This window comes from Helianthus annuus, chromosome 16, assembly GCF_002127325.2.
Source record: "Helianthus annuus cultivar XRQ/B chromosome 16, HanXRQr2.0-SUNRISE, whole genome shotgun sequence".
NCBI lineage: Eukaryota > Viridiplantae > Streptophyta > Magnoliopsida > Asterales > Asteraceae > Helianthus > Helianthus annuus.
Genome location: NC_035448.2, coordinates 166,473,089 through 166,499,898, shown reverse-complemented (window position 1 = coordinate 166,499,898; position 26,810 = coordinate 166,473,089). Strand labels below are relative to the sequence as shown.

Genomic DNA, 26,810 nt, shown 5'->3' with positions numbered 1-26,810 from the left:
TTAATTGGTAACTGATAATCATTATAAAGGAGACAACTTGAAAGACACAAATGTATTTAAGAGGCTCATAATGAAGGTTGTCAATGGCATCAAAGGAAGATAACAGAATTTGAACTTTTACACATCAATTTTCATCATAAAATTCTAAATCTCTACTAAATATACTCACCAACTAACATTGAAAATCAACTGGAGTCTACTAAGATAAAGAATGAACAGAGCATTTATAGCACCCTTAATTTATGTTTACATTGTAGCTTTGTTTTAATAAAATGTTATATACAATAGCCACACACTTATGAATAGGTCAATTTGGGTTGTGTTAGGTCAATTAAAGATTTGAGTTAAAAAGAGAATCGGGTAAAAAGTTTGCAAAATTCTACTTTTAATACTCACATGTGGGTCTAAATCCGTTAGCATGTGCACATATTACTGTAAAAGAAGTGAGAACGCTCCCGTGTATGATACAGTTTATCCTTCAAATCACCAATATTATGAGTTCATGAAATACAATTTATAATCGTGTTATAAATATCATCGTCATCATCATCCCTATTTCTATCGTCTAATGTTGCGGTTGGCTGACTGAAAAAAATAGAAATATATATTAAATTAACGAACACATATACAATTTATGGATTCCGATTAAACATTAGAATTATCAAAACCAAACTTTAAGAGTTCTTATAAGATTATTAGAAGGTACTCACAAGCCCACTAATACACATTTTCAACAACGTTGCGCTCTTGTAGAACAGTAGTCTGCCACTCATTTCATTTGCTACTTTCCTAATAACAATACACTTTTATAAGTAAGGATTTGCATAAAAATAAAAATAAAAAAAATGAAGTTCAAGTAACCAATTATTTCATAAATGACTACTACACCTCAACATTTCCCACTGGGTAATTTTGTTGGTGATACATGCTAGATGACCAAAATGCCAACCCGATGTGCATTTCTTCCGGGAGAAGCTAGTGTTGGCTGTAATATCAAAAAAAATCATTAAAAAACAAACTTGTTTCAATTTTTAGAAAAAAAATCAAATCTAACCTTCGGTGATTTTTCCGGTACTTCATCTACTAACCACAAACGTCAAAACCAAAACTTTTGATTGTAACACTTCTGGTCATCTTCCCAAACACCGCCTACTAATCCTTTCGTCATGCCATTAAAGTGGTCTCTTTTATCTCCCAATACTGCCATCTCTCTCCAACCATCAAAGTGCAAATTCAAACACCGCCTCCAAATCGTGTTAACTGTCATTAATTTTCCACTACATTACAAACACTATAATTCATGGCCTATCTTTATAAAGATAAATTTTTTACCTCTTCTCATCTCACTTTCATCCAGAATATCATCATGTATCAGTATGAATCATTTCCAAAATGTCTGCCAAGCGCCTTTTAAGTTCCCTGAGTCAATTAAAGAAACATGTCACTATTGTCACATACATTTCTAACCATTTGGGGATTAAAAATTAAGTATATATACTCAATCCAAACCTGAAGGCGCTAATGTGCCTCTTAACACTTTATGAAACACAAATTGTTAACGCACCACCAAATTGGAAGCCCGAACTCGTAATTGAACCTAAAAGAATGCAAATTCGGACTGACGTGATAAACAAAAATTACACAACAGCAGCAGAAGAACTCTTATTCTAGCGCCGCCATCAATCGTGTAGAGAAGTGATAGTGGGTGGAGTGATCGGAACTTCGCCGGAGATGGATGCTCTTTTCCAACTCTCGTGACTCTCTCACTCTCTTTAAAAAAAAGGATTATCAGTTTCCATACCAATTAATAATCATTAAAGTTTCCCATCATAATTAGTAGGTTACAAAATTCGTCTGAGGAAATAGAAATTAATACATTCAATTTGTACATTTCAACTTTGAGGAGGAGATGAAGGGGCTGGAACTTAATTCAATTATTTCAATTAAAGGTATTTATAATAGGCAATTACAACTTGAAAAAAACAAATGTATTTAAGAGGCTCATAATGAAGGTTGTAAAAAAGTTGATATAACTAAATTTTTAAATATATATAGATTGTCGTTAATATCGTGCACTTGTGAACTATAATACTTATCTAATAAATATTATTCCTTGTTATCGTCCAAAGTATAACTGTTTGGATCATACCTCATTAGCAACGTTAATCAATCATGACGACGACATCTCATATTCAACAATGAGAGGTTTAATGTTAAAGATGGTATTCACTTCTTTGTCATTCGGGATGGTGGGAAAACCTCATCGTGGAATCGTGGATGATGAGTTACTGGCATGTTCAGACGGTCACCTTAGGCAAATCCAAATCCATGTTTGGGATGATGAGATAAACTTTAGCGAGCACAATGAGTCCATAAGAAGGTGAGTATAACACCCTAGGCAAATTTCACATCGGCCGTGGACATGAGAGATGTTGGGTGCATAAGAAATATCAAACCTCAAATATTACCAACACGTTTGGAAGCAGTGGTTGTAGATGAGAGAAGAACTCCATATTTGTGCATACCCGAGTCGGAGTAATACTAGGATGAGTGACCTCATGGGGGAACTCTACCCGTGCAACAAAAAAACAAATTCGCAAGCTTCTCATAGGCAAAACAAACGATATTTGTTGGTATAAGATTCGCTAGAAGGAAAGTTATAAATAAATCTAAAGATAAGCCTAGAGTCACCTATAATTTATTCATAATTACACCTATAAATTAATTTAAAGATAAGCCTAGAGTCACCTAGACACTCAAGGAAGTACAATTGATTATTTAACCATGTTTAGTAAAATATGAGTTGTGCTAAACGTACCCCTTCACCGATGGTTTTTATTGAATGTATCCTCATTTCCATACTAAATCAGTCACATCATCACTCTATTTTTTCTCATATAGGGTGCGTTAAGTGTGTTACATGGGAGTATGAGTATGTTCAGACACCCTAGAATTTTCATGTCCGGTCATATGTAGTCAAAATCACCACTAAAAAAATACAATTAAAAACTTGTGTCATTTTACAAATCGGTTCTAATGATGATGATAAATTGATAATCAATACACAAACTTTCTTAAAAGTTCACTCTTGGTCAAGATAAGTCAAAAAACCAACACATATATCCAAATTCTTGGTTTATGATATGCATTCAAGTTCTAAAAATTGTATATGATGTTCTCTAAACTATTAAATCTCTTCTAGATATGACAACCATATAACTAGTATAATATACCAAACCACCAATTTTAATCATTAAAAAACACTGGATTCTCAAGTAAAGTTTTAGCACATACAATTTTTTCAGGTTATATCAGATTGCATCATTTTCCCATTCATAAAGTAAACGATTCATATAGATCTTGTCACGTTTACACGCAGATTAGGAACAATAGTAGGAAAACACAAAACCTCTTGGAACTCAAATCGTACAGTTGGTAGTACAACATTGATGCTGTATCATGCACCATATTTGTGTGATATTATTATTATTATTATTATATGCTAAACGTTGATATTGTGACACTGTCGACTTTCTAGTGTCACTCTGATCATGGACCATGTGGATCCTAGTCATCCTTGAGCAGTTGAACCGAACGGGCTAACTGTTACCTAGTAAGTGTGCATAGGAGGGTAACTCTTCAAGCCGTGTTATGTTTTCTTCCAAAAGTTCTTTTTCCAGTTGATGTCTTGTTAACTTCATCACGGCCTGTATAAGTTATAACCATGGTTGATAAATTTTATATTAATAATCTGAAGATGTTGTCGATATGTAGGGTCAAGATCAAGTAACATATGAACAATATATGGGAAAGAAAGTGCATACGTTGAAATCCATGTAAGATGCATGCATGGCAAGCCACAGATGATCCATCAAAGCGAAGGCGACGCAATACAGAAGATTAAATGCTGATTCGTTATCTATACAGTAAATAGGGATGCAAAAAGTAACTAACCCAACGGGTCAAACGGGTAAACTTTGAAAACTTAGCTCAAAAGAAAATGGGTCAGACGGGTTGAAAGTCGTCCAAAGGGTATTTGATATGTATAACCTCATGATTTAATTTTTGAAATAAATCGTATTATCATTGTGTTAATATATAGAATATAGTTTTCATAATGAATTATACAATGGTCAAAAGTCAAAACGTATGGCCCTGTATTTACCTGAAAGAAACTTCAAGAAGGTTGCTCCAACCAAAGTCCTTGGTTTTACTGCACAAAGAACACTTGTAATTTCACAAAAGAACGGAACTCATGAACAAATCTCTTTAAAATTAGGTTTTAAACGTTCTTGTGTTAATCAAATATGGAATTTACATTTATCAGACCTGCTTCAAGGTCCAGCATCTGAATAAGCATGAACGTAATATTGACACCCGCTACTGCAAACGGATATTCCCACATGGACCTGTCACCTTCCTGCTTTCTAAGAAGATCTTGAAATGATTTCTACATAAAGTAAAGTTATTTAACGCCCACCAATAAAATCAAAAGCTATTTTATATTTTTACGAGTTGAAACAAACGACATACAGGGAAATTCCTCGCGAAATACAATAAGTTCTCCAATGAGATAAATCCACCGCCCCTATAACAAAACTCCAGGTGATCAGAATACATACAGATCATTGGTAACTTTTATTATAAAAATAAAAAATATAAATAGATTAATAGATTTTTACCGAAAATCAGTAGACGGATCTTTTCCTTGCCAGCCCATTTCCTTCCACTGTTCGGAAATTAGACCGTGGAGCTCTTCTTCGGGAAAGGCGGCTTTCCATAATGCTAGCAATGATTCCTATATCAACAATAAAATAAGAAAAAAAATATACGTATTTATTATCTTTAGATCTTATATGACTACAGCAGATTAGCGAAATACACCTACTTGGTGTTCTGGAACTGAACTATCGTATGCGATGTCTAATCTGTTTTGCAGTCTCATTAAGCAATCCTCCTGTTGGATTCAAAGAAGAAATTAGTATCAGAATCAAACATTTATAACACATTAATAAAATTATGCTTTAATGGTATAAAAGTTACAAAAACTTTTTAATGTATTTACGTTAATATATGTCTAGAATATGACCTGTTCAGGTGTCAAATCAAATGAGGGGCGAGAATCGTCTTCTGTTCCCTGAGCACAAACACATGAAAGCCATGCTGTTGATCCTGCCACAGCCTCAGCTGTGATTAGAGAGATATAATGCACAAATAAGTTTCTAGGTCATTAAAACATTACATGTGTTGAAGCATAAGACGATTTAGAAAACTAACAAACGGAAACAACGTAGGTAAACTCCAAGAAAGGACAACTAAATGTCAACTTCGTTTATGGTTATGACTTACGATAACAATTTACAACCAGCTTTCGAATGCCCAACAATTTAGAAGGCAAAAGCATCAACCAATTAATAATCACGAATGCTTTTTTAAAGTTTAGGTGAACAGTAACTATTGGCAGACATAAAGAGCATGTCAAGGACTCAGAAGTCGCCAAGTCGGATATATCAATGTGCTTGATATTATGAAGTAGGACATCGCTAAACAGTAACTTAAAATGGAAAAGGGTCTACCAAGCCAAATATGTATAGTAATACTAAACATCTAGAGTGAACAACTTAGACAAGAGTAAGACAACCTTGATTATCAAATTACACGAATACACGTCCCTTAGGCTATGCGGTATGGTGACCATCCTCCCTTGGAGGATGATCCGCCACGTAGGCGCCACATCATAGTCCTATAGAAGATGATCCGCCATGACAAAACACTGGAAATGGGAGGATGATCCTACCCCACTAATTATGGCAATTAAATTATTTTTTTTTAATTTTTGCAATGGAAACACCGGAAATGGAAATGGTTTTGTCCTGTTCTGCTTCGTCCCCAACGTCTCCATCTAGACGATCACGACGCCGACGAGGGGGGAGGATGGTGTGCGGACCATTGCCGTGGCTGGACGGGTGGGGGACGCTCCCCATACCGTCTAGCCTTAGAATTAAGCTCCCAGAAGACATATTCAGCATTATCAGATATGGTAAATTGAATAAAGATAATGATAATATTTATATCGCTTCCAAAGTAAAAGTCGAATCCTGTTTAAATGCAAGAACATATCCATCCTTAAATTTATTTTCTATAACCGTTAGAACCCGATACCGTGTTAACCAATGAGACAAGTGAAACACAGGTTTCGCTCGGGAAGGGGTTAAAGGTAGAAACCAGTGGACGCTGGATTCGAACATGAGATCTCTGCTAAAAGGAATCAGACGCTCACGACTGCGCCACCCTCTTGAAAGTTCTTGTGTTAAAGTGTTAAATAAGTAATTAGCTTTCAGATTCACAGTTGCTTGTGCAAAATTCATATTACTGTATATTTTCATTATTTGGAGATATCATGGTACTTATTAATAACCATAAATTTCTGTTTCACTAGAGTGATACTTTTAGCTAACTGAATCCTCCAATTTGACATATTAAATGAACTTCCCAATTGAGCTAACAAAATTTTAAAAAATACCCTAAAAAGCAAACTCAATTCACCGAAAAAATCAATGCAAGTAATAATCTTAAATTCAATCAAGACAGATCCAGACTCCTAGAAATTAAATGATACTAACATTGGAATGAAAATGTTGTTGTTATTGAAAACTAAAAGAATATATTATTTTATATAATAATACCTGAAGTAGTTTGACAAGTGTTATTTCTATCAAGCAGCCCTTGAGGAGAAACCCTCCTAACCGCCACAAATGATCCACCTCCTCTATCATCCATTTCCAAACAAACACACACACTATTTCACCATCAGTTGAATCATAAAGTATCAAGAACTGTAAAGAAAGAACGTTGGCATTGAATCTTGAGAGAAAGTTGTTGGTGAAACTGCTCTGGGGTTTTACGAGATCTAAAGTTGTATGATAGTATTTGAATCGGAATCAAGGAGTGTTCTGTGTTTGCACAATTCTTGTGCGTGTAATAAGTGTGTGTGAATGTATGTATGTATTTATGTGTATGAAGGAGTGTAGATTTATATTTGGGTATGTCTCTCTCTATACTACTTTCTCTCTCTGTATCTATCCTATCGACTGCTGATGAGTGTATGTATGTATATATTACGTGTGTTGTGCTTGTGAGTGGAAGAACACGGAGCTTGCAATTTTCAGATTTTTATAAGTGATATTTATGGTTTATGAAGTTTTAGGCAATGTGTAGGCTTTTTTTTTCTATTAGCAGTTTGTTTTTTCGAAGATATTTTAATAAAAAACGTTTACACAAGCTTTTTCTTCCAGATTTGGTTCAGCCACTTTTAAAATTTTCTAAGGTTTACAGAAGATTAAACACTACCATCAACTACCACCGTCCATCACCACCACCACCCACCACTACCGTCTACCACCACCGTACATCACCACCACTACCGTCTATCACCATCACCACCACCACCGTCCACCACTCACCACTACCATCTACCACCATCATCCACCACCCACCACTATCTTCTACCACCACCATCGTCCACCGCCACCCACCACCACCGTCCGTACACCAACACCAGTTTATTTTAGAAGTCTACACACGTTAAAAAACAAACAATCTTCTTCTTGCATACAGACTGCAGAGGTTTGGTCCACCTCTTCTTCTACAGATGTGGTCTGCAAATTGCAGACATTTTACCTATTAAAAAACAAACGGTACATTAGTGTTTTACCAACAATTATTTGGGTTTGAAATTATTTATATAGCTTCCTAAGCCCACACATATATATGTTGTAAACGTATCGTTAAACTCGAGCTTAAGTTCATCTCATTTACACAAGAGTTCAAATTTGAGCTACGCTTCTTAGTCCTTCCAAACTCTATATATAACTCGAGCTTACTTCGTAAAACAAATTTTCAAACTCGATCGTCACTTGTTAATTATTAAACTATATTGTTCAAATACATGTATAATTATTTACAATGTAGAGATCATGTACAATAGAGATTTAAATACATGTATAATTATTTACAGGGCCGGTTATAAGCAAGTGCAAAGTGTGCTTGAGAACAGGGCCCAAATAATTAAAGGGCCCAAAATTTTTTATGTTTTCTTTATATATATAGCCCAAATTTTTTACAGGCCCCAAAGTTTGGTAATAAACCCAATCCCTTAACTGATTATAGGCCCAAACCTTTGTCAAAATACAATCGGCCGCTGACATCCGCAGGGAAATCAAAAGTCGCGTGCGTGGTTCTTTGCTTTGCACCAGGCCACCAGGGATTTCTTATCAAATTCATCAAACGCTGCAGGATTTCTGATCAAATTCAAAGTCATCAAACGCTGCACCAGGCCACCGGACATCTGCAGATTCGCGAATCGCGATTCAGATTTCAGGAGAGGTATTTGTTTGTTTGTCTTTTGAGTTTTGTTTGTTGATTGATGTTACATCCGCAGGTTCCAAGTTTGTTTATTTATTTGTTTGTCGAAAAACATTCAGATTATTTATTTGTTTGTCGAAAAACATTCAGATTAATGATCATCATCAGAATTCAGGTTAATGATCTTACTGTTGTTTCGAGTCTGATTTCGAGTTTAAGTCGCTAAGTGTTTTCATATCCTGATTTCGAGTCTGATTTCGAGTTTACGAGTCGCTTAGTTATATAATTGAATGATTGATGAGTTTATGTTATATGTAGATTTGCGAATAGGGTCCAAATTTTTTATTTAGAACAGGGCCAAAAATTTTTTGGGATTTTCGGAGACGGCCCTGATTATTTACAATGTAGAGATCATGTACAATAGAGATTTATTGTACAAAGTGTAAAAGACAAGCTGCTGAGCCATTAATTTTCTAAGATCAATGGCTCAAAACTAGGAGGGAACATTTTTTTAAATCTCAGGTTCAAACAATTGAAGAAGCAAATAGAGAAAAGCTATGCTAGTTGTTTCTCGCTTGAACTTCTTCCCCTTTGATTTTCAAACGACTACAATTTTTTTCATACGTTAATATTTTAAATAAAAAAATACATCGTATTAACGAGCATTTAACTCTCTTTAATTCAAGCAACCTATTGCTATAGTTTTCTTAAAAAAATTACATGATTTGAATACCCATTAGTTCATTTCGTAACTTTTGAATGGTTAAGTGTTGAACCAGTAAGAAGTCTGAGCCATTAAGAGCCAGTATAATGTTTAACCATTCAGAGGAAAATGGGTAACCAATTCAGATAAAAGGTCTGAACCATTCAGACATAATATAATATTTAGTCATTCAGAGGCAAATGTTTGAACCATTCAGACATCAGTCTGAACCATTAACTATTGAACCAGTAAGAGGTCTAAACCATTAAGAGCCGAAACAAGCAACCCCTAAGTTCTATACTACGTATATGTATATATTGTGGAATAAATGGTTTTGGTAACGAGTAATCATTTTTTGGATTGATGAGGGCAAGACTACCCAAAACCAACCCAACCCGACTCGATCACACGGTCCTAATCACATCGTTTCAACCCCATCTAACAAAAGAAATCAATGGACTCAATTGATAGAAAGATGCTTAGTATAATCATCAAAACATTAAACCAAAGTTTATGATTTCATCTTTATTGTATTACAAATAATATAATTTTTTATTATCATACTATAGATTAGCTCTTTATAAACCTAAAATGTACCAAATTATATAAAACAATTCGATCCAACCCATTTTGATCGAAACCCGTTTAACCCATTACACAAATAAACCGATCCATTTCATAGCACCTGGAGTTCCAGATTCATTGTCACATGACCTTGATATCCGGTCAATATGAAAGTTAGCAAATTTTTGGAGATCATGAATGAAGCATTTTGGGCGTAAACTTTGATGGGTAGGGGTCAAAAGAAACACATAGCACCATGCTATCTTCTCTTTTGGAGATTGTGAACCAGATCACACATTAACTTTGAGGAATTTATACCCTCCCATGAATAAGCCAATCTCAAGAACAAAAAGTATAGATATTCCAATAAAAAGTTACATGTATTTTTTACTCATAAAATACTTTATGAAGTGTGGAAAGTTAGGCCACTCAACGAACAAGTATCCTAGAGTCTTAAACCAAACAACCTAGTGTGAGCGTGGTGGAGCGGTGTTGTTGCCTTTTCACGCCGTACACATCATACCGAGCCTAACATTGTCATGTGGGTTTGAGATTTCCCACCGGCGTTGAGAGTTAACGAGCGTCGATGTGGCGTGGTTTGATTAGGGTCCCCACTAGCCGTTGGACCCCAACGATATTATTTAAAAAAAGAAGATTTTTCATTTAAAAAAGGCAAATTGGAAAATAATAATCCCATCTTTCTGAAATTGGCTGATAATAATCCCAAGTCAGTTATTAGCCAATAATAATCCGACCTCGTCCAATTTTTTTGTAAAATAGACCGCCGTTAAAATAAGCTTAACGGAGTTAAGTTTTTTTCCGAATTACAAACCGATGTTTTAGGGCTTTTGATCAGAACGAGGATACGAGTCAATTGATGTAAAACTTACCTCGAAATTGTGTTCGAAATGGCTTGAATTTTGTTAATTGGAAGTTAAACACCCGAATTGAAGCACCGTTTTCGTGGGTCGGGGGCAGTATTTTGAGGTAAGTTTTACATCAATCGACTTGTATCCTCGTTCTAATCAAAAGCCCTAAAACATGGGTTTGTAATTCGGAAAAAAAACTTAACTCCGTTAAGCTATTTTAACGGCGGACTATTTTACAAAAAAAATGCAGGAGGTCGGATTATTATTGGCTAATAACTGACTTGGGATTATTATCGGCCAATTTCAGAAAGATGGGATTATTATTTTCCAATTTGCCTTTAAAAAAATATTTCACCTCCTCTATATAAAAACTACCATTTTCACCTCACTTCCTTCTACCCAACTCCTTCTCAACTCTCATTTTTTATAAAATCTCTACAAATTTTATAAAAAATAATGCATCCATACAACCGCAATTTTGATCCGAACAACCCATATGGTTTCGGCGTTTACACCACTTCGCCTCAAGGTTCTCAACCGAACCCACCACATATTACCAATCCGAACATAATGGCGTATGGTCGTCTTCTTGCGAACCTACCCTTTATGTTTCAACAACCACCGCTCATTCCTCCATCCCAAACTCCCCCTACTCTCAAGTCCGTACCGGAAACTCAACCTACACCACCCGCATACTCTACGCGAAGAAAACGAAACCATAAAAAGAAATCACGAATAAATATTGCACCTAGTTTCGGTTATTTTAGATTATGTTTTTATGTTTCGTTTTTTAAGTTTAAATTATGTAATCGGTTTTTTAGTAATGTAACCTTTTTTTATTTAAACTAGTTTTATACACCGCACGCGTTGCGGCACACTATGATAACATGTACATAAACTCACAACTCATAACGCTCATAACGCAATTGTGCAGCGTGCGAAACCGAACAGTTCTTGGTGTGATAACATGAACGTAAACTCATAACGCAATTGCGCTAAACCGAATCATTACATTACAACTCATAACCCGAATTATTTTTGACCCAACATTGGACTTGGGTTTCTATCATAATATTAATCATTGCATCTTTGCAATCATATTAACAAACTACCTTCCTACTTGTAAACCCTACTCTTTGCAATCATATTAATCTTTAACTTGTGATTCATCTTCTGTGAACCCTCCTCTTTGCAATCATATTAATAAACTACATTTTTCCTACTTGTGATTAATCTTCTGTAAACCCTCCTGTAGCTATCTCCAGTTCACTGTAGCTATCTCCAGTCCATTGTAGCTGAAAAGTCGAGCTCTTCAAATCTTTAGTTCATCTAAATCAAGGCGGCTATAATGACAAAAGTCTAAAAGCACTCAAATGTGGTGCAGTTTGAGCGGGGCGAAGAGAACGTTGACATGGCCCTTGCGAGCCAATGCCATGGTAAGTTCCTCTTGGGACTCCCAACTCGTCCCCCAACACAAAACGTTCTAGTCAATGCCTTCAATTAACTCACAAACATGATAACCACCTGCGAATATTTTGTTTAACTTAACATTTTTGGTACACCAGCAATAAACTTAACCCTAAAGTAACATTCAAAAACCTCTTAGAAAATAGACAGGAACAAATTTTTCTTTATTTTCTTCTTTTATCATAAAAAATATAATAACAAACAAAAAGCCTAAGACAAACCTGATGCCGCACAGAAGCTTTTACAGGTCTATAATCTCCAACTTTACAAACATAAATCACATTATCAATTAAACACGTTGCAAATGAGACATTGTTGTGCCAATCAACATCAAGAGTAGGTGCTGCAATGACAACATTGTTAAAATCATATGTATAATAATTAATATAAAAGTATAATAATTAATATAAAAGAAGTGGAAAACTCATTTATAAATTACTATATTTCATATGGCATGAAATTTATATTGTTGCTTCCATTCTCCAGTTTCGCTACTTAAAATATGATCTTCTTTCATTGTTCCATCTCCAAGAGAATATAGCCCTTAAGTTTTGTTAATATACTAACCAGCTCAATGTAGAAAATATACAATTGGTTAAAAAAATAGCAGCACGTGACCCTTTGTAACACCCTTAATAAATTAACATAATATATCGAAATGTTTCATGATACTTTATAAAATCAGAGTTTACAAAAGTATTTACTGTTTTAAACCATACATACTAGTGTAATTTCCCAAACATATTTAAGATGGTACAAAATTCATTTAAGAGCCATCCTTACTAATCAACTAACAACTAGCTAAAGGATTCAAAACACCATCAACCAAAAGTATTTATGACATGTTTAAAGTTTAGACAAAATTATATTCATGCGGAAGCTTCAGTTTGCGTGTTCGGTTCTTGACAAGGTGCTTGATCATCATCCGAGAGAGATTTATTTGTACCTAGAGTCAAACACTAAAAACCGTTAGTTTCGACTTAGTATATAATGTATAAACAAGTTTGACAACACGAGTGGCCCTAAAAATATAAGTTTTTCCTGGGTTCCACCGTAAATTACGGTGTCACCGTAAGTTACGGTGGACCTGGAATGATTATGGTTCTACCGTAACTCAGGAGGTTCTCATCGTAACAGTTTGAGCTCCACCGTAAATTACGGTGGAACCGTAAATTACGGTGGGCTCTGCACATTTACTCTTTTGCTATTTTTCAACTTTACAAGTTCGCAACTTTTTACTCGCTTATCCGATTTAACCGATTCTTCTTACTATGCGTCCGTAATAAAACCTCGGACTTGATCATGTAAATTTTTACATTTCGGAAACCGAGATATCCACAATTTGGTTCTCAAATTTCCTTATTTCCGTTATTCGACCCAATAGTATGAGTTCATAACATCTCTTGTCATTCTTAAAACCTTTTCAACATATTTACCCAACTACCCGGGCTCACATACTTGGTGTTTTCATGCCAATTCCTTGGCTTTGCATTTCCTCTAAAACTATTACTTGATTGTTCGGAATTCAAGCATTCCGTTTCAACAATCCCTTTTTCCTTTAACATCGTTGTTCGACCCATATCCCGGGTTCTTATACTTAGTTTCACTATCACCAAATCATTAGCATGGTGCAATTTATCATTTATCTAGATATGAGACTTTCAAGTCGCTACTTCCGTGACTATTTTTAAAACATCATTTTGACCCGTTTTGCCATTTAGTGAAAACCATCACTTCAATGGCTAACCCAACTAAATACCGAGTTCTTGTTTTGACCCGTTTGATAGTCGAGTGCACTTCGGCACTTAGCGACACACCAAACGCATCCTTTATTCTACAACATCAATTACATTTCAAACCAAAGTAAATAAACTTAATTTGACGAGACTAAAGTCGCGTACCTTCAAAGCACACCTTTTCCGCGGATATCACCTCCGGCGTGTCCACTCGATGTCCCGGATTCCTTGCCTAAAAGAGTCCAATTCATTAAAGATTAGAGCTCTTTTTCATAAACTTTAACGCATTCATTCATTACATATGTAAATCTGCGTTTTTTACAATCTTTAACATTTTAAATCCTCATTTAGGCGTTTTATCAAACACCTTGCGGGTCAGATTTTTACATGATCTAAACCAAGTTCATAACTTGAATTTACCACTCAAATTAACTTCAATTAAACATTATACACATATTTTAATATCAACAATTTCAGAGATTATCTCACAAATTTCAATTTTCACTAGAACAAGAGTCTTAATCCTAGTGTTTATCAAGTTCTACCAACTTACTAATCACCCACTATAGTGATTTTGATTTCTACAACTAACATGCAAGATTTTTAACAAGAAACATCTAGGGTTTGTCCCTAGACTTCACATTACTTCCAATTTCATGTTTTACAACACATAATCAAGCTCAACCTTCGATTTCAATCTCATGTATGAATTTGATTTGTATCAAAATAACCTAATTTGACATACCTTATGACCTTCTTGACGAGGAGATCACAATTCTATGTTCAGATTTTGACTACAACGTGATTTGAGCCTTCAATTTAGAGTTTTTTGTTGATGTTAGGGTTTGGAGGTGTGGGTGTCGCCCCTCTCTGTTGTTGATCGACCAGACCCTCAATTTTTGAGGTGTTTGGTTTGATTTCTTACTATTAGTAATTAGAGTTTCATATTTAACAACTTTAGTCCCTCCACTCTTATCTAGTTTATATTTTTGGCCCTTTTAACTTATTCAAATGTTACTACAAGATTTTTAACTAACTAGGTTATTTATCCTAGTTAGCTTATTCTTGTTTATTATGTATTTTATAATTCTAGTATATAGTCCTTAAATTTCGGGATGTTACAAGTCCACCCCCCTTAAAGAGGGTTTCGTCCCCGAAACCGAATTACGTACCGAATAGCGCAGGGTAGAGCCGTTGCATTTCTTCTTCGGACTCCCACGTAGTATCCGCACCCTTCCGGTGTTCCCATTTAACCTTCACTTGGTTGATCCTTTTGTTTCTCAAACTTTTCACTTTACGATCTAGGATTGCAATTGGCCTTACCGCGTAGTTAAGGCTGTTATCCACTTCAATATCGTTGTAGTGGACACGAGCAGTTTCGTCCGCTAAACATTTACGGAGATGTGACACATGGAACGTGCTGTGTACCCCGCTCAACTCCTCAGGTAGCTCAAGGCGGTATGCTACCTTTCCAACCCGTTCCACAATTTCGAATGGCCCGATAAATCTTGGGCTCAACTTTCCTCTTTTTCTAAATCGAATTATCCCTTTCCACGGTGATACTTTCAACATTACCTTATCACCCACTTGAAATTCTATTGGCCTCGTTCGTTTATCCGCGTACGATTTTTGTCGATCTTGAGCTGCTTTTAAGTGTGTGCGGATCAAGTCGATCTTACAATTTGTAGCTCGGATTATATCAGTCTGAGCTAACCCCCGTGGACCAACTTCTCCCCAACAAACCGGGGTTCGGCACTTTCTACCATATAACATCTCGTATGGAGCCATTTTAATACTCGCGTGATAACTGTTGTTATATGAGAATTCGACTAAGGGTAAATGGACATCCCAACTGCCCCCAAAGTCGATAATGCAAGCGCGTAACATATCTTCCAACGTTTGGATTGTTCTCTCACTTTGCCCATCCGTTTGGGGATGGTAAGCAGTGCTAATAAACAGCTTGGTTCCCATTTGCTCTTGGAAACCACGCCAGAAATCAGACGTAAACCGGGTATCTCTATCAGACACTATGGATATCGGTACTCCGTGACGTGTCACAATCTCATTGGTGTACACTTCGGACATCTTTTCTGATGTATAAGTCTCCCGGATCGGAATGAAATGTGCACTTTTTGTCAATCGATCCACAACTACCCATATGGCGTCAAAACCACGGCTGGTTTTTGGAAGTTTAGTCAGTAGGTCCATCGTAATTTGTTCCCACTTCCAAACTGGAATGTCTAATGGTTGCAGCTTACCGTATGGTTTTTGATGCTCTGCTTTGACTTGTAAACAAGTCAAGCACTTCTCCACGTACTTCACGATATCTCTTTTCATTCCGGGCCACCAATAATTTTGTTTTAAATCATTATACATCTTGGTCGCCCCCGGATGTATCGAATATCGAGATTTATGGGCTTCGTCAAGTAAAAGTGCTTTGGCTCCACATGTATTGGGAACCCAAATCCTCCCAAATCGAGTTTTTAATCCTTGGTTGCCATCCTCCAAATCTTTTAACTGCCCCACTATTCTTTCCTTTTTCACATTCTCTTCTTTCATTGCTTCATTTTGGGATTTTCGAATTTGGTCGAGCAATCCTGATGTCACAATTAGTTGCATCGATCGGACTCGAATAGGCACATAATCTGTCTTTCGGCTTAACGCATCCGCTACTACATTAGCCTTCCCGGGATGGTAATGTATATCACAATCAAAATCTTTTACCGTCTCCAACCACCGCCTTTGCCTCATATTTAATTCCTTCTGATCGAAGAAATACTTTAGGCTTTTGTGGTCGGTAAAAATAGTGAACCTTACCCCGTACAGATAATGCCTCCATATTTTCAAGGCGAACACCACCGCCGCTAACTCGAGGTCATGAGTAGGATATTTCTTTTCGTGAGTTTTCAGCTGCCTTGAGGCATAGGCTATAACCTTGCCTCGTTACATCAGAACGCAACCAAGCCCAGAATGCGAGGCATCCGAGTAAACCATCATGTCATCCGTTCCATCCGGTAATGACAATACCGGTGCTTGTGTCAATTTTTCCTTAAGCGTTTGAAACGCCTTTTCTTGGTCCTCACCCCAAATAAATTTCTCCTCCTTGCGGGTTAGTTTGGTCAGTGGCATGGCAATTTTGGAGAAGTCTTGTATGAACCTTCGATAATAACCCGCAAGCCCCAAAAAGCTTCTGATTTCCGAAGGATTTCTCGGTGGATTCCATTTCGCCACGGCTTCTATTTTCGACGGGTCTACTAATACCCCGTTTGCGTTGATGACGTGCCCAAGAAATTGCACCTCTCGCAACCAGAAGGCGCATTTTGAAAATTTTGCATACAACTTTTCCCTTCTGAGCGTCTCCAAGACTTCGTACAAATGTCTTGCGTGTTCCGCTTCGTCCTTTGAGTATATTAAAATGTCGTCAATAAAAACTATTACCGATTTATCTAACATGGACTTGCAGACCCGGTTCATGAGGTCCATGAAGGCCGCGGGCGCATTTGTTAACCCAAAGGACATCACCAGGAATTCGTAATGTCCATATCGTGTACGGAATGCCGTCTTCGGTATATCTTCCTCCTTGACTCTCAACTGGTGGTACCCCGATCTAAGGTCGATTTTGGAGAACCATCTAGCACCTTGTAATTGATCAAATAAATCGTCAATCCTTGGAAGTGGATATCGATTCTTCACCGTGAGTTTGTTCAACTCGCGGTAATCGATGCACATACGCATACTCCCATCCTTTTTCTTAACGAATAACACCGGCGCGCCCCACGGTGACACACTCGGGCGAATAAAGCCTTTGTCGAGGAGATCTTGAATTTGCGACATTAACTCTTGCAATTCGGAGGGTGCGAGCCGATACGGTGCCTTGGCCACGGGTTTCGCGCCCGGAATCAATTCGATCCCGAACTCTATCTCCCGTTCCGGCGGTACTCCCGGTAGGTCTTCCGGGAACACATCGGCGTATTCGCGCACTACAGGCACGTCTTCAATCCTTAACGATCCTTTGTTTGGTTCATTCGCGTATATCATGAATGCTCTACATCCGTGCTTCATGAGCTTGTAAGCTTTTATCATCGAGCACATAACCGGTTTTCCTTCCTTCTCACCACGTATGATAATCGACTTTCCACTTGGAGATTTTAGTTTTATCTCCTTGCGGAAACACATGACTTTCGCATTATGTCGGGATAGCCAGTCCATTCCGACCACTACTTGGAACTCTCCCATGGACATAGGAATTAAATCTATCGGGTATTCCTCATCATCTATGCTTATCTTACAATCTCGACATATATCACATACAAGGAAACTTTTGTTGTCACCTATTTCTACCTCTAAAGGCATAGGTAATTTTGTTAGTACAAAGGAAGGATGTCGAATAAGTCCATGTGAAATAAAGGACCTATTCGCACCCGTGTCAAATAGCACATGAGCAGGAATTGAGTTTATGGCAAATATACCTGAGACCACATCGGGTTCCGTTTTTGCCTCCACTGCCGTTAGCTGGAAAGATCTAGCTTTTGCTTTTGGTGCTTCAGTGTGCGCACCCTTGTCTTCCTTCTTTCCGGACAATTCCGGACACTCGGATTTCTTGTGACCCGGCTGATAGCATTTGTAGCATACCGAAACTTTCCCCGGGCACAATACAGCCGTGTGCCCTGTCTTCCCGCATATAGGACACGGCTTGTCCTTAAACCGGCACTCACCCTTGTGCCCTTTCCCACACACTTTACAGCTTGGCGTGCTATTCTTTCCTTCTTGCTTCTTTGACGAGTCACTCACGCGTGCCTTTTTCGTGGGACTTGGATTAACCACTTGCGTCCTTCTTTCACCCCTCTCTATTTGTTTCTTCAACTCTATCTCTCTTTCCCGAGCGGCGTTGATGATTTCGGTGAGGGTTTCGTATTTTGAGGGAGTCATGAACTCCCGATATTCCGCGCTTAGCATATTATAATAATAATACACCTTCTGCTCTTCGGTCGTCACCAATTCATCACAGAACCTTAATTTGTCAAGAAAAGTTCCCGTGATTTTATCAATGGACTCGCCCTTCTGCCTAAGCTGGATAAATTCCTCTTTGATTCGATTAATAACCGCCTTGGGACTGTGATGTTTAAGGAAGGGTACCTTAAACTCATCCCATGTCATCGCTTTCGCTTCTTCACTACCGATTTCCTTTTTCTTATTATCCCACCAGTCTTTTGCTTGTCCTCTCAGTTGACCCGTGCCATACGCCACGAAGTCATTTGCGTCACAGTGGGTTCTCTCAAACACCCCCTCTATATCACTTAACCACCTTTGACACACTATCGGATCCACTTCTCCGTTGTAGAGTGGCGGTTTGCATGCCATAAATTCTTTGTACGAGCAACCCTTACGCTCTACTAATTTCTCCTTGGCTGAACTTGCACTATCCTCCAATTTCTTTATCCTTTCATCCACCACTGATAACACCGTGGTTTGGATTTTATCGATAAAACCCGACAAACTATTCTCGATTGCTTTTCCTACCTCTTCAGCAATTACTTCTCTCATTTGTTCGGTGACTCTTGGCACCGCTTCGTCATTTCCTTTATCCGTCATCTTTGAAACTGAAATGTTTACATTTAAACGTTAAACATTTCGTTTATAACATTGCTTCTTTTAATTTGGTTTAGTCAAGTTCTCAACTTGCTTTAACTGTTTAAATTTAGTGCACCTCCCGGGTTTAAGTGTGTTAACACACTTTTCCCATGCACTTTAATTTTCTTCCCATTCATATATAAGACATAATTTGTTAACATAATAAGTTAATTCTTACCGGACGATCGATCAAGCTTGAACCGAACACTTTTGTTGACAACCTTAAGCTCTGATTACCAACTTGTAACACCCTTAATAAATTAACATAATATATCGAAATGTTTCATGATACTTTATAAAATCAGAGTTTACAAAAGTATTTACTGTTTTAAACCATACATACTAGTGTAATTTCCCAAACATATTTAAGATGGTACAAAATTCATTTAAGAGCCATCCTTACTAATCAACTAACAACTAGCTAAAGGATTCAAAACACCATCAACCAAAAGTATTTATGACATGTTTAAAGTTTAGACAAAATTATATTCATGCGGAAGCTTCAGTTTGCGTGTTCGGTTCTTGACAAGGTGCTTGATCATCATCCGAGAGAGATTTATTTGTACCTAGAGTCAAACACTAAAAACCGTTAGTTTCGACTTAGTATATAATGTATAAACAAGTTTGACAACACGAGTGGCCCTAAAAATATAAGTTTTTCCTGGGTTCCACCGTAAATTACGGTGTCACCGTAAGTTACGGTGGACCTGGAATGATTATGGTTCTACCGTAACTCAGGAGGTTCTCATCGTAACAGTTTGAGCTCCACCGTAAATTACGGTGGAACCGTAAATTACGGTGGGCTCTGCACATTTACTCTTTTGCTATTTTTCAACTTTACAAGTTCGCAACTTTTACTCGCTTATCCGATTTAACCGATTCTTCTTACTATGCGTCCGTAATAAAACCTCGGACTTGATCATGTAAATTTTTACATTTCGGAAACCGAGATATCCACAATTTGGTTCTCAAATTTCCTTATTTCCGTTATTCGACCCAATAGTATGAGTGCATAACATCTCTTGTCATTCTTAAAACCTTTTCAACATATTTACCCAACTACCCGGGCTCACATACTTGGTGTTTTCATGCCAATTCCTTGGCTTTGCATTTCCTCTAAAACTATTACTTGATTGTTCGGAATTCAAGCATTCCGTTTCAACAATCCCTTTTTCCTTTAACATCGTTGTTCGACCCATATCCCGGGTTCTTATACTTAGTTTCACTATCACCAAATCATTAGCATGGTGCAATTTATCATTTATCTAGATATGAGACTTTCAAGTCGCTACTTCCGTGACTATTTTTAAAACATCATTTTGACCCGTTTTGCCATTTAGTGAAAACCATCACTTCAATGGCTAACCCAACTAAATACCGAGTTCTTGTTTTGACCCGTTTGATAGTCGAGTGCACTTCGGCACTTAGCGACACACCAAACGCATCCTTTATTCTACAACATCAATTACATTTCAAACCAAAGTAAATAAACTTAATTTGACGAGACTAAAGTCGCGTACCTTCAAAGCACACCTTTTCCGCGGATATCACCTCCGGCGTGTCCACTCGATGTCCCGGATTCCTTGCCTAAAAGAGTCCAATTCATTAAAGATTAGAGCTCTTTTTCATAAACTTTAACGCATTCATTCATTACATATGTAAATCTGCGTTTTTTACAATCTTTAACATTTTAAATCCTCATTTAGGCGTTTTATCAAACACCTTGCGGGTCAGATTTTTACATGATCTAAACCAAGTTCATAACTTGAATTTACCACTCAAATTAACTTCAATTAAACATTATACACATATTTTAATATCAACAATTTCAGAGATTATCTCACAAATTTCAATTTTCACTAGAACAAGAGTCTTAATCCTAGTGTTTATCAAGTTCTACCAACTTACTAATCACCCACTATAGTGATTTTGATTTCTACAACTAACATGCAAGATTTTTAACAAGAAACATCTAGGGTTTGTCCCTAGACTTCACATTACTTCCAATTTCATGTTTTACAACACATAATCAAGCTCAACCTTCGATTTCAATCTCATGTATGAATTTGATTTGTATCAAAATAACCTAATTTGACATACCTTATGACCTTCTTGACGAGGAGATCACAATTCTATGTTCAGATTTTGATTACAACGTGATTTGAGCCTTCAATTTAGAGTTTTTTGTTGATGTTAGGGTTTGGAGGTGTGGGTGTCGCCCCTCTCTGTTGTTGATCGACCAGACCCTCAATTTTTGAGGTGTTTGGTTTGATTTCTTACTATTAGTAATTAGAGTTTCATATTTAACAACTTTAGTCCCTCCACTCTTATCTAGTTTATATTTTTGGCCCTTTTAACTTATTCAAATGTTACTACAAGATTTTTAACTAACTAGGTTATTTATCCTAGTTAGCTTATTCTTGTTTATTATGTATTTTATAATTCTAGTATATAGTCCTTAAATTTCGGGATGTTACACCCTTCTCATTGCTACCTCTATAAAATGCTCTTTTTATATATTTTAAATTTAGGAAGGGTAGACGCAAATTGACCCGTTGTCTAATTTGAAGTAAATAAAATTAACCGTCGTCAATTTGAGTTGATCCAAATGATCCCATATTCACATTTTCCTTTTTGCCCAAATTAGCCGGTTTAGGTACTCTCACTTAATTCATTTTTATTTTGTTTTTTCAACTTTTGAGAAATAGAGTATTATACCTGACGTTATTAACATTTGACCGTGTTGACTTGTTGGACCAGCAACTGTTGCCAACCTGGTTTAGTTAACATGTTGTGGGCTGCCGATGGATACTGAACCAGGCCGGTATTCTGTTCCCCTCTCCCTCAACTTCATCTTTTCCATAATGTAGCTCCTTGCTCTTCGTTGAAGCTGGTTTTAGTCAAACTTGATTTAAGTGAAGTGTCACACAAAATAATATAAAACAATATGTAAACTAATTAACTATGATGATGGTTTCAGATGCGTTGATACCTCTCTTGTAGCTGCTTAACAATTTGTCCAAAGTCTGTCCACGATGACTGCTCTTTTGGATCGAGTTGATCATGTTTGACCCGCTTTGCCTCGAATCTTACTGTCCCATATATGCTCCACAACATCCCCGAGTAGCACCGGTTAACCCGTCATCAGCGTCACTCTTCATCGACCGGCAGCTTCTGGCTGGGTTGAATCTGGTGTTGGCGATCGGAATGGTTGCCAAGTGCACCTTGAAGATTGCACATCCTATTGGCAGTGGTGCCAACACCTTCATTTACATAAATTTTTAATCATACATGGATACATTCTGCAACTGACTCGTTGTACATCAGAAGTGAACCAACATACATAACCGGAATATATAAAAAAATGAAATGATACCTTGAAGGTGTGTATAGCTGGGTTTTACCTTCTTTGTCATTCTTTCTATCTTTCTACTGTAAATCCCATCACAATGAGTATCTGATCAATATTATCGATTTCATCTTTAATAGCAGCAACAAAACTAACTTAGGGTTGAAATTGGCTTATCATTCTGATAAGAAAATTGATGGTCTCAACACATAGTTGGGTTTTACCTTCTTTGTCATGACGCTTTAGCATTTCTGACTTTTCAACTGCATTTACCATAGGTTGCATATACTTTAGTACTCTCTTTGCTGGTGATTACTCCAGATAAAAAGATTGCAACTTCCTATAGTATACCACTACATATGCATTATTCATTTTGTTAAATTAAATTTATAATTGAAGAAACTTACTGATACCAGTAAATACAAATACGTGATCTTGTATAAGACATGAGCTCTACTTTAGACCGTGGGGTGTGGGGCGTGGGTGGGGCGGCGGTTGCCAAACGACACTGGCTAGACCACGCCAGGCTAGCGTTGGCCATGGCGTTGCCCCGCTGGCGTGGCCTGCGTGGGGATTGAGCCTGGCTTTAGCTTTCAATTTCAGGAAAAAAAACCACATGGTAACCCACGCCAGCCTGGCCACGCCGCTACCACACCCCACTTTTTTGGGTGTGGACTGTTGGAGCCCACATTTGCCACGTGTCGAGCAATGCCCCCAACCCAAGCTCCTCCACACCCCATAGTCTTAAGGATTTGGGTTTAGTCTATACAAGTTCGGGTCAAACTTGGAAACACGTTTAGCTAAACGGGCTGTGTTTGAGGTACCCATTTGACCCATTCATTTACTTGTTAGGCCATCCGTAGTCATAAAGCCCCTTTGTGGGCGTTATACGACACGTGTCGTGCCACGTCACACAGGGGCTTTATGGGGCGTTATGTCACTTAAGGCCGTAGTCATAAAGCCCCTACCCATCATTACCTAATTATTAATTTTCAATTTTTTAATTAATTATAAAAACCCTTAACTATTTTTTGAAAACCAAACACACATAGAGCCGCTATATGCATGGCGCCACCCACCAAAAAAGCCCCTATAACGCTGCCCGTCGTGGTGTTCGGGGCGCTATGGGAGAAAAAAAAAACAAAAAACACGCCCCACTACAGGGGTCTTATAAATGTGTTTATGTAACAATAACTTAAAACTATTTTGGGTAATTTTATCCAAAAGTTCAAAATTATTAAAAACATATAAGCATGATTTAACATATTTCTTTCAATAAAAATAACTTTTCATGTATGACATGATATTCGGGTCCATGTCGTGTTCAAGTCAGGTCGGACTTGTCAAAACATGAACACTACGGATTAACATCCCTAAAAAATCACTATCATTTGATTCATTTGCATGTATACATTGTATTTTACAGCAAAACAACACATATATTTAGCTCTTCTTAAATGGTCCAAATGCATATTTTCTAACCAACATGAGATAATTTTTATTTCGAAGCCAAAAAGGTTTCTACTTGACGTCCGAAAGTATAATCAGATTGGTACTTTATGCACAATCATATATTCAGTCTTGATCAACATCATTACCACATGAACTTAAATCACATTATATTAATCATTCCCTTTAACTTTGGTGAATTAAAATATATATACGAAGAGTATGAGTTGACATTGTTCTTACCCGAATGTATTGATTATGACGGCATCGGTCTCATTTTTGAAGAATCCACTGTCATGAAACACAATAACACAGAGGAAAAACAAAACATGTAAGATCATCAAAACATTCAAAATTTGTAAGGAACGACACTACTGATGACAACACTAAAGCAACCAAACAAATCTAAAACCAAACACTATAAGCATTACATTCTAATACATTTGAATAAATAGAAAAATTGCATCCATATACCTTCAGATGTCTCAAAAGCAATGTCTCCAACTAAAAATTATCTGTAATAAAAAAATATTGAGAAGTTAGTTTTAAAATTTGTAAGCTAAAAAATAAACTAAGGCTTTTGTGCAAGCGTATCCGAAACCTAAATTCAAAATAAAAAAATCCAACATCAAACAAATATCAGAAGCACTGACCTAACAATTAAACAATGGCATAACATATGTTAATTAATGAAAGAGACGAAGAATCGGAGGTTTTCCAAAGTCTGGAACACAGATGAAAAACAAAAAATCCAAATTGAATCTGTATCAAATATATATATAAATATCAAAATTAGCCCTAAATTTGTACGCAAGGAAACTTAATTACTGCCTGTGGAACCACTACCGTCACCACTGCAAGGATTCTGTCCAAAGCTCAATCCCACTTTAGATCGGTCACCAGAGCACCTACATTATAGTTGGGTCACCAGAACCTTGTCGGATCTTCTTAAGCTCAATCCCACTTTAGATCGGTCACCAGAGCACCTACACTGCAAGGATTCTGTCTTCGCCGGAACCCTAGCTTCTTGTCCCTGCCGCTGAAACTCCTTCAAAAACAATGAAGTGAGTTAAAAGAGAGGCAGGAAGAGAAAAGAGGCATACGGGAGACTCACGGGAAAATATGTCAGACGTATGGCCGCCATCTTCATCTCCCTTGAACCCCTTCTTCAATCCCTTCTTCTCCACGTCCTCGTTACAATGGCTGGTAAACCACGATCGGTGTTGCTGCTAAACACTGGCTCTCATTTGCGTTCTCTCTCACTTCAAATCCAGTAATGTTTCTCTCTCTAGGTAATATATGTGTGGTTTGATGGATAGTGGTTGCCACTGTTCATTAAGTTTTTCCTTTAATATATGTATGGATAGTGGTTGCCACTGTTCATTCAGTTTTTCTTTTAATATATGTTAATAATAATAATAATATATGTTAATGTTAATTTTGTAAGTGTTTTCATTATTTATATTAGTAATAGTGCTATTTATTTAAAGTCGTTAAATAATATGTAATTATTAGATAAAATTAATAATAAAAAATATGTGTCACGTTTCGGATAAGGCCCCTCTTCGACGCCCCTTTCTACCACTCCCTTTTCCACCACGTCATTTTTCTTATGTGCATTGATGTGGCGTCTACATGTCGAATAACGCCCATTTTTCATGCCCCACCACAACGTGGGGTATAAGAGCATTCACATCCTAACCATCAAATTATGTGAGGAGGGGTTTTTATATTATAAAGGGTATAAAAAGTGGTTGTGAGTAGAGGAGAGAGAAAATGTTACTGTTCATCTGTATATTTGGGGGGACACTGTTCACCCGTTATAATTTTTTAATATATTTTGAAAGTGGTTGTGAGTGGAAGTGAGAGAAAAAGGTAATGATAATATTATTTAATAGAAAGGAGAGAGAAAAAATATTTGTTTTTAGTGGAAATATATTGATATAGGAGTTGTTTTTTAGTGGAATGTATGTATAATTTGATGGATTGGATGTGAATGCTCTAAGAGCATTCACATCCATTCCATCATTTTTTCACCCTAAATTACACTAAAATACACTACATTTTCTCTCTCCTTTTCAATTAAATAATATATTTTATACCTTTATCATTATTTTTTCTCTCTCCTTCACTCACAACCACTTTCAAAATATATTAAAAAATTATAGGGGGTGAACAATGTCTTTTCAAATATACAGATGAACAGTAGCATTTTCTCTCTCCTCTACTCACAACCATTTTTTATACTCTTCATATTATAAAAACACCACTCACACAATTTAGTGGAATGGATGTGAATGCTCTAAGGTGCAACTAACAAGTTATTTAAATGAAGAGGGCGGTGATAAAGAGAACCGGAAACCTTCAAAATGAAGTCAACAACCAAAACAACCAAACCTTAAATACCCAAACCCAAAACAAAAAGCAAAATGCAAGGTACAAACCTATTTGTATAAGAAAACAATAAAACATGATATACATGAACACATCACTAAGCTATGTTGCAGATTAGTAATATATAAATAGTAAGTAGGTTACCATCCGTGGTACCTACAGGTTGTTTTATTTTATTAGTTATTAATCATGTATATTTTTTAAGTATAACGGCTTATTTTTTAAAAAATTTGTGAGGACATTCACTGATAATCCTATACACATATCCTATAGACATATTTATT

General features: G+C 36.8%; 2 protein-coding genes across 18 annotated transcripts; both read right to left on the bottom strand.

The window, feature by feature from the left end:
- Positions 1 to 3,306: 3,306 nt before the first annotated feature.
- On the bottom strand, positions 3,307 to 7,139 carry LOC110915887 (ELMO domain-containing protein A). Of its 2 annotated transcripts, none has more exons than XM_022160633.2 (9): positions 6,687 to 7,139; positions 5,090 to 5,172; positions 4,889 to 4,957; positions 4,683 to 4,798; positions 4,534 to 4,588; positions 4,330 to 4,450; positions 4,166 to 4,213; positions 3,825 to 3,919; positions 3,307 to 3,707 (listed from the first exon to the last, which is right to left on the bottom strand). In XM_022160633.2, exons 1-9 carry the CDS (start codon positions 6,778 to 6,780, stop codon positions 3,600 to 3,602), a joined length of 789 nt encoding a protein of 262 aa, XP_022016325.1. In that variant the 5' UTR covers positions 6,781 to 7,139; the 3' UTR covers positions 3,307 to 3,599. The 2 variants fall into 2 exon arrangements, with proteins under 2 accessions (XP_022016325.1, XP_022016324.1); XM_022160632.2 differs by having other exon boundaries at positions 5,090 to 5,187; positions 6,687 to 7,134.
- A 4,257-nt stretch (positions 7,140 to 11,396) lies between these two features.
- LOC110916284 lies at positions 11,397 to 25,453 on the bottom strand. 16 transcript variants are annotated; one of them, XM_022161021.2, is made up of 13 exons: positions 25,247 to 25,453; positions 24,961 to 25,180; positions 24,786 to 24,856; positions 24,607 to 24,647; positions 24,376 to 24,423; positions 22,908 to 23,023; positions 22,711 to 22,791; positions 22,327 to 22,597; positions 22,053 to 22,224; positions 20,855 to 20,921; positions 18,173 to 19,303; positions 13,869 to 13,935; positions 12,600 to 12,913 (listed from the first exon to the last, which is right to left on the bottom strand). In XM_022161021.2, the coding sequence occupies exons 11-12, from the start codon at positions 19,293 to 19,295 to the stop codon at positions 13,871 to 13,873; spliced, it is 1,188 nt and encodes a 395-aa protein (XP_022016713.1). In that variant the 5' UTR covers positions 19,296 to 19,303; positions 20,855 to 20,921; positions 22,053 to 22,224; positions 22,327 to 22,597; positions 22,711 to 22,791; positions 22,908 to 23,023; positions 24,376 to 24,423; positions 24,607 to 24,647; positions 24,786 to 24,856; positions 24,961 to 25,180; positions 25,247 to 25,453; the 3' UTR covers positions 12,600 to 12,913; positions 13,869 to 13,870. The 16 variants fall into 16 exon arrangements, 12 of the variants coding, with proteins under 12 accessions (XP_022016713.1, XP_022016714.1, XP_022016712.1 ...); XR_004882916.1 differs by lacking the exon at positions 18,173 to 19,303 and adding an exon at positions 11,397 to 12,024 and having other exon boundaries at positions 12,189 to 12,913; positions 24,786 to 25,180; XM_022161022.2 differs by having other exon boundaries at positions 22,908 to 23,036; positions 24,786 to 25,180.
- Positions 25,454 to 26,810: the final 1,357 nt, after the last annotated feature.

Excerpts from the sequence above, each read along its gene's own strand:
- LOC110915887 (XM_022160632.2), bottom strand. The coding sequence starts at position 6,780 with ATGGATGATAGAGGAGGTGGATCATTTGTGGCGGTTAGGAGGGTTTCT. Across the intron at positions 4,799-4,888 it reads GTTCAGTTCCAGAACACCAA|GAATCATTGCTAGCATTATG; the intron begins GTAGGTGTATTT and ends TTGTTGATATAG. Across the intron at positions 4,451-4,533 it reads ATTTCGCGAGGAATTTCCCT|AAATCATTTCAAGATCTTCT; the intron begins GTATGTCGTTTG and ends TACTTTATGTAG.
- LOC110916284 (XM_022161022.2), bottom strand. The coding sequence starts at position 19,295 with ATGACGGATAAAGGAAATGACGAAGCGGTGCCAAGAGTCACCGAACAA. Across the intron at positions 13,936-18,172 it reads GGAACCCGATGTGGTCTCAG|GCAAGGAATCCGGGACATCG; the intron begins GTATATTTGCCA and ends GGACTCTTTTAG.